The 12,371-nt window shown below is 46.9% G+C and overlaps 1 protein-coding gene across 3 annotated transcripts in view; it reads right to left on the reverse strand.

Annotated features, from left to right (window-relative positions):
- Nucleotides 1-3,310: 3,310 nt before the first annotated feature.
- The window catches only part of POLDIP3 (DNA polymerase delta interacting protein 3), a 34,893-nt gene continuing 25,832 nt past the window's right edge, over nucleotides 3,311-12,371 (reverse strand). For all 3 annotated transcript variants that reach the window (XM_066358578.1, XM_066358577.1, XM_066358579.1), the window contains exons 7-9: nucleotides 10,344-10,473; nucleotides 6,344-6,410; nucleotides 3,311-5,412 (exon numbers count right to left, since the gene is read on the reverse strand). In XM_066358578.1, the coding sequence (XP_066214675.1) occupies nucleotides 5,235-5,412; nucleotides 6,344-6,410; nucleotides 10,344-10,473 (375 nt within the window). In that variant the 3' untranslated portion in view covers nucleotides 3,311-5,234. The remainder of the gene's footprint in view (nucleotides 5,413-6,343; nucleotides 6,411-10,343; nucleotides 10,474-12,371) is intronic.

The following is a 12,371-nucleotide window of genomic DNA, read 5'->3' on the forward strand; positions in this document are numbered from 1 at the left end:
AGCACATATGACAAGTAGTCAATGGACAACTAAGATGCCCCAACAAAGAATTGATGCTTCTCATTTTGCTTCCTTCCTGTCTGTCCCTCTCTCGCAAAAATAAATACATACAATACCATAATAAAACTATACAAGAATGTAAAATGGTGCAGTTACTGAGCTACTATGGAAATCAGAATGATTTCTCAAAAACTTGAAAACAAAATTACCCCAAATAGGTGGTGGCACAGTGGATAGAGCATTGAACTGGAACTCAGAGGACCCAAGTTCAAAACCCCAAGGTCGCCGGCTTAAGCGCAGGCTCATCTGGCTTGAGCAAGGGGTCACTGACTTGAGCATGGGATCATAGACATGACCCCATGGTCGTTGGCTTGAGCCCAAAGGTCGCTGGCTTGAGCAGGGGGTCACTTGCTCTGCTGTAGCCCCCTGGTTAAGGCACATATGAAAAAGCAGTTAATGAACAACTAAGGTGCTGCAATGAAGAACTGATGCTTCTCATTTCTCTCCCTTCCTATCTATCCCTATCTGTCCCTCTGTCACACACACACAAAAAGAGTGGTTTGTACACCTGTGTCCACAGCTGCATTATTCACAAAACATAGGCGCAACCCAAGGGCCCCTCCCAGTGGATGGATAAACAAAATGTGGTGTATTTACACAACAGAATATTATTCAACCTTAAAAAGGAAGGAAATTCTGACAGATGCTAAAACACAGATGGAACTCTGAGAACATTATGCTCAGTGAAATAAGCCAATCAATCAGAAAAAGACAAACACTGTAGAACTCCATTTATGCGAGTGGTCAAAATCACAAAGACAGAAAGCATAATGGTGGTTGTCAGGTACTGGGGAAGGAAGAATATAAGTTGTTTAATAGGTGTAGTTTCCACTCTATAAGATGAAAAGGACCAAGGATGGATGGTGGTGATGGCTACACATGTTATTTAAAACCAATGAACTGTATACTTAAAAATGGTTAAGAAGAAAGAAGAAAAAAAAAAGAGAAAAAAAATGGTTAAGAAGGCCTGACCAGGCGGTGGCGTAGTGGATAGAGCGTCAGACTGGGATGTGGAGGACCCAGGTTCGAGACCCCGAGGTCGCCAGCTTGAGCGCGAGCTCATCTGCTTTGAGCAAAGCTCACCAGCTTGAGCCCAAGGTCGCTGGCTCAAGCAAGGGGTCATTTGGTTTGCTATACCCCCCCCCCCCGGTCAAGGCACATATAAAAAAAATCAGGCTTGACCTGTGGTGGCGCAGTGGGATAAAGCGTCGACCTGGAACACTGAGGTCGCCGGTTCGAAACCTTGGGCTTGCCTGGTCAAGGCACATATGGGAGTTAATGCTTCCTGCTCCTCCCCCTTTTCTCTCTCTCTCTCTCTCACTCCTCTCTCTAAAAAAAAAAAAAAATCAATAAATAAAATATTTTTTGCCTGACCTGTGGTGACACAGTGGATAAAGCGTCGACCTGGAAATGCTGAGGTCGCCGGTTCGAAACCCTGGGCTTGCCTGGTCAAGGCACATATGAGAGTTGATGCTTCCAGCTCCTCCCCCCCTTCTCTCTCTCTGTCTCTCCTCTCTCTGTCTCTCCCTCTCCTCTCTAAAATGAATAAATAAAATTAAAAAAAAAATCAGCCTGACCAGGTGGTGGTGCAGTGGATAGAACATCGGACCGGGATGCAGAGGACCCAGGTTCGAGACCCTGAGGTCTCTAGCTTGAGCGTGGGCTCATCTGGTTTGAGCAAAGCTCACCAGCTTGGACCCAAGGTCACTGGCTCGAGCAAGGGGTTACTCGGTTTGCTGAAGGCCCCCGGTCAAGACACATATGAGAAAGCAATCAATGAACAACTAAGGTGTCGCAACGAAAAACTAATGATTAATGATTCTCATCTCTCTCCATTCCTATCTGTCCCTATCTATCCCTCTCTCTGTCTCTGTAAAAATAAATAAAAATAAACAGCAAAAAAAATCAATGAACTGAGGAACCACAACAAAGAATTGATGTTTCTCATCTCTCCCTTCCTGTCTGTCTGTTCCTATCTGTCCCTCTCTGACTCTCTATCCCACAAGAAAGGGCACACTAGAGCATACAAGAAACGACCATCTGCTTTCCTCCCCTTCTCTCTTTTCCCTTCTTGCAGCCAGTGGCTTGACTGGTTCAAGTGTCGGCGCCAGGCACTGAGGATAGCTCGACTGGTCCAAATATCAGCCTCAGGAGCTGATGATAGCTTGGCTGATTCAACTATTGGCCCCAGATAGGGGTTGTTGGGTGGATCCTGATCAGGGAATCTATCTCCCCTCCTCTTGCTTAAAAAAAAAAAAGAAAAAGAAAAAAAAAAGCATAGTTGATTTAAGAGGTAAATTTCTGAATTTAACTTCTTCAAATCAAGACAAAAGCCATCAAGTCAGACTAACTAGACTAAACCTGTGTCAGAGCTGACCATGCCTAATACCCAGCAAGGCACTTTAGGCCCAGGAGGCCAAGTTATGGTGCTGGGTGCCCAGACATTACTGCTCACATGCTCTCAGCTATGGAGACTTAGGTTCTGTGAGTTATGAGAGGAACTCTGCTCTGAGGTTAGAGCTGACCAGTGTTAAAACAAAGGCAAACGCCTGTTTCTGTGTCTAGGTTCCACAATGCCATTTAGTAAAATCTTTTAAGAAATGACAGCTCCATCTAACCAGGCAGTGGTGCAGTGGATAGAGTGTCAGCCTGGGACGCTGAGGACCCAGGTTCAAAACTCCAAGATCAATGGCTTGAGCGTGGGCTCAATGGCTTGAGCATGGGCTCCTTCAGATTCAGTGTGGCATCATAGACATGACTCCACAATCGCTAGCTTGAGCCCAAAGGTTGCTAGCTTGAGTTCAAAGTCACTGGCTTATGCAAGGGGTCACTGGCTCAGCTGAAGACTTCTGGTCAAGATAAGTATGAGAAGCAATCAAGGAACAAATAAGGTGCTGCGACTATGAGTTGATGCTTACCTCTCTCCTTTCCTGTCTGCCCCTCTCTCTCTTGCTAAAGAAAAAAAAAGACAGCTAAGCCTGACCTGTGGTGGCACAGTGGATAAAGCGTGACCTGGAACGCTGAGGCTGCTGGTTTGAGACCCAGGGCTTGCTCGGTCAAGGCACATGTGAGAAGCGGCTATGAGTTGCTGCTTCCCATTAATCCCGCCCCCTTTCTCTCTCTCTTCTAAAATTAATTTAAAAAAAAATGACAACTCAGAGGTAGGAATAAGAAATGTTTATTCAGAAATGTATAAGTAACAGAGTCTCCTCCATTCCTTAATGCTTCTCCCTCTTCTTTTGAACAAAAGAGACAGATGGGGACTGTAGGGGAGTGGGAAGTTAAGAGAGACACGGGGCTGGCCCACTAATTCCTCTTCTCCGTTTCCCATGATGCCATTACACAGACCACAGAAGGCAAACAGGTTTCACCCCACGTGGTATCACATGGCGACCCAGAGGATCCAGGTGGCCGGGCAAGGGACTGGAGGGTGAGGGGAGGGTAAAACCATGCGGGCAGGATATTTATCGTCTCTGCTTGAAGCAGAGTCTGAGCAGTGGCCAGACTGTGCTCAAGACCTGAGAAAAGAGGTCCTGCTACTTTGGGTGCTCTCTTGGGCAAAGAAGTTTTGGGAAAGTGTAGGAGGAATGTCTTCCAGCTGCTAAGGAGAACTAAATTTGTACCCATTCAAAGGAGAAGAAGGGAACAGAAACTGCACTCTTAACCAGAAAGGGGAGCAGCACCAGGCATATTCCTTGAACTTGCCAGGCCCAGGCAACCTCAGAGCTAGAGGACTGATCTGGGTTCACACCCTGGGTCTTTCCTGCATGACAGGTTTAACTGTGGAAACATGAGTTTCCAGGTTTTCTCAGTTGGCTGGTCCCAGGCAGGTCATGATAGGCTCTTCGTGTTTCAGCCCCTTCACTTTCTAAACTTGTGCCTTTCACACCACCTGCTACTGATTTTGTCGAGCTCCCAGACTCTGCTCCCAGCTCTTCCAGCCTGGAGTCCCTTTATAGTCCCAACAAACCACGAGAGACAGACAGTAACTCTGGACAACGCTGTCCTGGTATTCAGGGGCTGTCCTGGGTCCTAGTTCTGCCCCAATTCCTTGGAGCCATACTGAGAGAGTAACCCACCACTTGCCTGAAAGGGCTGCTTTGCTCTTTCAACTCCCTCCTCACTATCTACCACTCTCCTCCCCCATTGTCAAGGTAGAAAAATACCACTCTGGTCTACAATAGTGGACACAGTGTCCCTTGGTGGGGGTAGCTGCATATATGCTCCCAGCCTCCCTAATTATTGTCCTGTAGACATCTGAGGCCAGCAAGAGCGAGCCCGGAGCAAACCAATACGTCCCCTTTCAATAATCCTCCAAACCCACATATCACAGAACTATGAGTAGGCCAGCCTTAACGCCAGAACCAGGTGTGAGGAGCACTGGGCTAGTGAGGCCTGAGAGGGCCAGCACCACAAGCCCTCGTGGCAGCGATAGCCAGAGGCGGGACATGGACACACACACACACACACACACACACACACACACACAGACACGACACTTGACAGAACCTGAGGGTAAAGGGAAATGGGACTTTGGGATTTACTCTGAGTTGCCTGAGACAGCGTGGGCCCTCCAGCCAAGAGCTGGGTGCTCTGCTCTGCAGAGCAGCAACCTCACTCCACCCTTGCCAACAGGGCCCTCTCCAGACCAGACTGGTCTGGTGCCAATTGTGGTAAGAAGATGAGAGGCCTGTGCCCTGATGCCTACCCAGGCCATCTCCACTGACCAGGCAGGTGGAGCGGCACAGCTTTGGAGCTGACCCGGCTCCCATTAGGATGGCAGGGGCTTCCATTTGCCACTTTAAGAAGTTTAAAAAAGAAAAAGGGGAGGCAAGCCCCTTGCCCTGCATTCCATGGAGCCACAAGAAAGCCACACAGAGAATTTAGGACATATTTCCAGATAAGAAGTCAAGTCTGGGGCTGAGGTCAGAGGGAGAGACACTGAGCAACACAAACCTACCTTGGTTAAAGGTGGAGGGAGAAGAAGCACACTACAGGAGACGGGAACGCACAGAAGAGCACAGGGAGTACACATCACAGGGAGCGGTCCAGCCAGTGAGGACGCACTCTACCCCCGTGTGGGCCTCCAGTCCGATGGCCCATTGGTCACAAGCTTTGCTTTGGGAAACAGAGCCACCCTCCTCTGCCCCACTTCTGGAAGCCTTACTCCCCCCTCAAAGTTTGATTTTGAATTCTGTGGGCTGTGTAGTCACAGAGGCCCCCGAGGACTTGAAGAGTGCCTTCAGGATGGTGTCTGGGTCCACTTCAGCAGGAGGGTTGGAAGAGGCGGCAGAGTTCACCCTGCGGGGCAGCTCGCTCTCCTTTCTCACTGCGGGGCTGTCACTCAGCCGGCTGTGGAGAGCAGGAGAGTCAGAACCTTGTTAATTTCCTGTAGGGCCCACCATTTATTGAGCGTCTCCTACAAGCAGGGCACCAAACCCCTTTATCTCACTGCACCTGTAGTAAACCTATTACCTTTCTTATTTGCCGATGAGGAAACTGAGATGCAGCCTGTTGTGAACCGGGGTCTTAAGTTTAGAAAACAATGCCTGTCCCTCAGGGATGCTCACACCACATTAGCATATTAATATATTCTGAGAAGTCTTGAAGTAAATAAATCAATTTAACTCTGCTTAGCCCAATGTCCAAACTTAATAAGTCATAGGACACACACTTTTCAGAATAAAACTTAGTTCTGGAATATAGTTTAAAAGAAACTTGTCTGAATTATACAATTCAATATCCATGGTTCACATTCCGTCTTTCTAAATTTTTGTCTCCTTCAGGCCTGCCCCACACTACCCAGCAACCTTGGCAAGTTTAACATCCTCCCTGGGTCTCTGTCTCCTTGTCTACAAAAGGATGTCCTGCCTGTCTAGACATTTGTGCACCTCAGTCCTGGGCCAGGCAGGTGTGCCCAGGCATGCAACACTAAATGAGGGGTAGCAGCCAGCTCCATCTCCAATGTCTGTCACAGGGGGCAAAGTTCTCTGCTCCCTTGGATAATGAAGTTTTCCAAAGAGGGACATTCTGGCCTGCTCGCCATTCTTCTAAGGTGTTTCTAGAGTATCCGGCTGGGAGTAGTCTTGATGTTGGACTCTCTGAGGCCAATCCCCAGTGGGAATGATGAGACAAAGCACTGTACAAATCTGAGCCCGATTGACTGCCTGTCTGCCACCAGAGCAGGGGACTGGAATGAGCTGTGATGCAGGCAAGCACTAACAAGCAAGGAGAAAGCTCCATCCACCCCCATGTCCCCAACACCCCTGCCTTTGGAACTTACAGCAGAATGGGCTGGTCTGAGGTGATAACATTCCCATTCATGTGAAGGTTGCACTTCATTGGCTGCCCTAAAAACCAGAAAAGGAAAAGTTCTGCTATGAGACAACAGCCCCTCACACTGGGGACGGGGCTGCCTCCTTCATCACCAGGGTCACAACACCCACCACAGCAGCTCTGGCTGTGCACTGGGGACAGGGCTGCAGGTTTCAGCAAAACCCAGGGACTAAGAAAATCCTAGTGTATGAGGTCCAGTCTACGGCCATACCACCCTGAACGCGCCCGATCTCGTCTGAGGTCCACAAAACTTAGGCAATAACGGCACCAACAAGCAAAGTGGCAACAGACTTAGCTTCACACAGGAGGGAAGGAGAGTAGAGAGAAACTGCACTGTGGAGCCACCCAACCTTGTTTGTAAAGCCATTATTAAGGGAAAACTTTATGCTATGAAATAAAGTAAAAAAAAGGATGTGAAAGTTTATGTATAGCTGATCGGCGGTGGGGCAGTGGATAGAGCATTGACTTGAGATGCTGAGGCCCTGGGTTTGAAACCCCAGGGTCACTGGCTTGAGTGCAGGCTCACTGATATGACCCCATGGTCGCTGGCTTGAACAAGGGGTCACTGGTTCAGTCTGAGCCCCCTGTCAAGGCTCATATTAGAAGCAATCAATGAACAACTATAAAATGATGTAACTACAAGTTGATGTTCTTACCTCTCTCCCTTCCTGTCTCTTTCTCTCTATTGCTTAAAAAGAAAAAAAAAAGGTCTATGTACAGACTTCCCCTTTGTCCATGAAAGAGTAATTGTACCAAGTACTGCACTCCCAGTGTATATAAAGTGTGACAAGGAGAACACTAACAAAGAAGAATAAGGTAAAGAAAATAAATGAGGCCCTGGTCAGATAGCTCAGTAGCTCAGTTGGTTAGAGCATTGTCTGGTATGCCAAGGTGGTGGGATTGATCCCCGGTCAGGGCACATATAAGAATCAATCAATGAATGCATAAATAAGTGGAACAACAAATTGATGTCTCTCTCCCTTTCACTCCTTAAAATTAAAAAAATTAAAAAGTTTAAAAAACATTTTTTAGGCATTAAAAAAACACAAAAAGAGGGAATAGAGCCATATAGAAGTAATGTTTCTCTCTCACTGGAATTAAGTTAGTATTAACCTGAAATAGAGTTTGATATATTCTATCTATAGGAGATACACTTCAGATTCAAAGATACCAACCAGCTGAAAGTAAAAGGAGTGGCTGTATCAATGACAACAGTTGCAGTTTCCAATACTTCATGTTCAGTAATGGACAGAATGACCAGGCAGAAGGTCAACAATAACAACAAAAACCCAGGAGACTTTAACAACACTATAAACCAACTAGACCTAACAGACATCTACCCAACAGAGGCAAAATAAATATTGTCCCAAACTCTCAAAAAAATTTGGGAAATTCACTAATCTATAGAAATTAAACCAAATAAATCCTAAATAACCAATGGGTCAAAGAAAAAAAAAATCACAAGAGAAATTAGAAAATACTTTGAGATGAATGAAAATAGACACAACATATCAAACCTTATGGGATGTGGCTAATGAAGTGTTTAGAGGGAAATATATCACTCTAAATGTATGTATTAGCCTGACCAGGCAGCACTGGACTGGAACACAGTGGACCCAGGTTAGAAACCGAGATCGTTGGCTTGAGCGCAGAAGCATCGGCTTGAGCATGAGCTCACCAGCTTGAGCTCAGGGTCTCTGGCTTGAGCGTGGGATCACGACATGACCCCATGGTCACTGTCTTGAGCAAGGGGTCACTGGCTCGGCTGGAGCACCCCGGTCAAGGTATATATGAGAAAGCAATCAATGAACAACTAAGGTGCCACAACAAATAATTGAAGCTTCTTATCTCTCTCCTTTCTTGTCTTTCTGTCTCTATCTATCCCTCTGTCTTTCTCTATAAATGTATGTATGTATTAGAAAAAGGAGACCCTGGCTAGGTGCCTCAGAGGATACACTGAGGTTGTGGGTTTGGGTCCCTGTCAGGTATGTACAAGAAGTGATCAATGACCACACAACTAAATTGAACAACTACATTAAGTGGAACAGCGAGTTGATGCTTCTCTCTCTCTCCTTCCCACCCCCCTTAATCAATGGAAAAAAAGAGGAGTTAAAAAACAAACTACAGGCCCTGGCCGGTTGGCTCAGCGGTAGAGCGTCGGCCTAGCGTGCGGAGGACCCGGGTTCGATTCCCAGCCAGGGCACATAGGAGAAGCGCCCATTTGCTTCTCCACCCCTCCGCTGCGCCTTCCTCTCTGTCTCTCTCTTCCCCTCCCGCAGCCAAGGCTCCATTGGAGCAAAGATGGCCCGGGCGCTGGGGATGGCTCTGTGGCCTCTGCCCCAGGCGCTAGAGTGGCTCTGGTCGCAACATGGCGACACCCAGGAGGGTCGCAACATGGCGACGCCCAGGATGGGCAGAGCATCGCCCCCTGGTGGGCAGAGCGTCGCCCCATGGTGGGCGTGCCGGGTGGATCCCGGTCGGGCGCTTGCGGGAGTCTGTCTGACTGTCTCTCCCTGTTTCCAGCTTCAGAAAAATGCAAAAAAAAAAACAAACAAAAAAAAAAAAAACAAAAAAAAACAAACAAACTACAGCCTGACCTGTGGTGGTGCACTGGGTTAAAGCATTAACCTAGAATGCTGAGGTCACTGGTTCAAATCCCTAGCTTTGCATGGTCAAGGCACATATGGGAAGCAACTAGGAATTGATGCTTCCCACTCCTCTCCTTCTTTCTCTCTCTCTCCTTTCTCTAAAATGAATAAAATTAAAAAACAAAAAACTACATAATGGGAGAAAATATTGACAAATCATTTATCTAAGAGACTCATATCAAGAATATATAAATAACCCTTAAAACTCAAATGATAAATGACAACTCAAGTGAGCAATGACTCTAAATAGACATTTCTCAGAAGATACACAAATGGCCCAAAAGCACATGAAAAGATGCTCAACATAATAAGTCATCAGGAATATGCAAACCAAACTCCCACTCTTTTTTTTTTTTTTTTTTTACAGAGACAGAGTCAGAGAGAGGGATAGACAGACAGGAACGAAAGATGAGAAGCATCAATCATTAGTTTTTCCTTGCGCGTTGTGACTCCTTAGTTGTTCATTGATTGCTTTCTCATATGTGCCTTGACCACGGGCCTTCAGCAGACTGAATAACCCCTTGCTGGAGCCAGCGACCCTGGGTCAAAGCTGGTGAGCTTTTTGCTCAAGCCAGATAAGCCCGCGCTCAAGCTGGCGACCTTGGGGTCTCGAACCTGGGTCCTTCCACATCTCAGTCCAACACTCTATCCACTGCGCCACTGCCTGGTCAGGCCAAACTCCCACTCTTTATTAGTTTTTGCCCCTCTGTTGCTAGCAGAGGGCCTTGCTCCACAGTCTGTTCAACAAACACCGAAAGAACAAATGAGTGGACAGAGAAGCATGGCAGAGTGCCTCTCTGCAGGTTATCCAGTGGTGAGTAAAGGGACTCTGAACTCAGTGAAATCAGTTCTTTACTCATCAGAAGCAGAGCTCACTCAGGCACCAACATTTAGATGAGGCCTCAGGCTATTAAAGAACCAGTGTCCTAGCACTGAGCAGACCAACATCTGGAAAGGGGGAGGCTATGGTTCTTTTTTTTTTTTTTTTTTTGCTATGGTTCTTGATGTACTTGCCAAAGCTCCTTAAGAGAAGCATCCATGGAGAAATGGTGGATCCCTGCTAGAAAGCTTAATGCTAGGACTGGGTGAAATTTCACCCAGGGCCTTGTGGACAGGCAGCTGGCACACAGCATCACCCAGTCTGTACCTCCCTGTCTATTTTCTGTGCACAGGAGTCCCCAGCGAGGTGACTGCACCAGGACGCGCTCACACCCACCTCAGAGGAAGGCTTATCCCAAAGGCCTGGCAGTAAGCCATGAGGAGTGGGAAGGTGAGGGAGCTGCTTTCTCCCTGACTTACCATCCAGACACCGGTTGTTATATTTCTTATATGCGGAGATGGCATCATCCTTTTTCACAAAGACCACCTCTGCAACCCCAGGATGGATCAGCCGAGCCCGCTTCAGGGCTCCACATACACAGAAAAGCTCCTGCAAAGAGCAGAGAGGCTGTTAGGGTTGGGGAAGAATTCTAGGCCATCACCCTGCCTGCCTGCCTGCCACTCACACATTCCAAGGGTGCCCAGGATTTCAGGGAGGCTCCATTTTAGATGGTGTTCTTCAGACATCCACAGGCCTCAGCATGGACCAGAAGAGGGGACAAGCTCTGCTGGTAGTGAGAATTGGGCCTGAGCTTACAAGCTGTGGTGTCCGTGACCTTCAACAAGTCACCCCTAAAGTCCTCTCGCTCAGTGCTCACTTCCAAGATCTTTAACAGGGAAAAGATATGAGATTTCTCTCAGAGAACTCTGTCAAGAGAATGAATGGGTAGGCTTATCAAATAAAGACTGAGGCTAATACATGTTGCAGGAATGTGTTAGAAATAAATTCTTGAGTTCTATGAAGAGTATCTAACCATCCCAACTTGACTGGCTCGAGGACATGGCCAGGACACAGGACTTCCAGTGCTAACCAGGAGATAGGAAAATCAGGAAAGCTGGTCACCTAAGTGAGACCAACCTGGATTTGACCTCTGAGGGTCTGCCTCTTCCCAGCAGTATGCCCTATACTCCAAGTTATTAACTTCGCTGAGGATGTTTTGTCTTCTGAAAAGGGCTGGTCTAGCCTACCTTCTGGAGCTGCTACAAGTTCAACTGAGATCATTGTTAAGGTAGCGCTTGTCTACACATCATCATCATGACATATTCCACTACCTCTTTGTTTAACAGACCAGGAGGCTGTGGCCAGACAGGGAATACAACATGGAGATGACCACACAGGCTCACTAGTATCCAAGCCATTTCTCCACCTGCAACTACCCTTTACAATGCTTTTATGAGGACAGAGACTCAATCTGTTTTTAAAGATATAGGGGAAAATATCAAATATGAAAACCAAGATGTGAAACTGAATACCAGGTATGATCCTATTTTACTCCTGGTGTTCTTTTAACATTACTTATTTGGGTAGAAAAGAAGTGAGAGTGTAGGGATAACTGTTAATGGCAGTTTTCTCTGAGTGATCATTAGAGAGTTCTCCCACTATTCTGTATTCTTAGATCCTGCATACAAAGTGCCTGGCACAAAGTAAGTACTCAATAAATGACAGCTATTATTACTTTTATAATCAGGAAAAAACTTTTTTTTTTAGTTTATTCATTTTAGAGAGAGGAGAGAGAGAGAGAAGGGGAGGAGCAGGAAGCATCAACTCCCATATGTGCCTGGACCAGGCAAGCCCGGGGTTTCGAACTGGTGACCTCAGCATTCCAGGTCGACGATTTACCCACTGCGCCACCACAGGTCAGGCCAGGAAAAGACTTTTAATTCTTTATCACCTATCAACTATTATACCAAATTGGCTACAATTTTCATTCTCAAATGCACCATTCACTGGAGTGCCTGCTTAGTTCTAAAAGCAATCACAAAGCACTGTGTGTTCCACAACACCATTAGCACACATGGTGGCCAGTGTGGGTGGTTCTAGGACCTGGGACTTCCTGCAGGGAGAGGCTGTCTCTAATTGCATTGATTCTGTGATCTCACAGTTCCGAATGAAAAGGGTACCTGGATTTGTAAACTAACAGCTTTTCTGAAAATGAGGTTAAAAAGGAGTCCTGGCCTGACCAGGTGGTAGCGCAGTAGATAGTGTTGGACTAGGATGCAGAGGACCCAGGTTTGAAATCCCGAGGTCACTGGCTTGAGCATAGAATCACAGATATGACCCCATGGTCACTGGCTTGAGCCCAAAGGTCGCTGGCTTGAACCCAAGGTTGCGGGCTTGAGCAAGGGGTCATTTACTCTGTTGTAGTCCCCCCACCCCCCGTCAAGGCACATATGAGAAAGCAATCAACGAACAATTAAGGTGCTGCAACGAAGAATTGATGCATCTCA

The sequence above is a fragment of the Saccopteryx leptura genome, chromosome 1 (assembly GCF_036850995.1).
Source record: "Saccopteryx leptura isolate mSacLep1 chromosome 1, mSacLep1_pri_phased_curated, whole genome shotgun sequence".
NCBI lineage: Eukaryota > Metazoa > Chordata > Mammalia > Chiroptera > Emballonuridae > Saccopteryx > Saccopteryx leptura.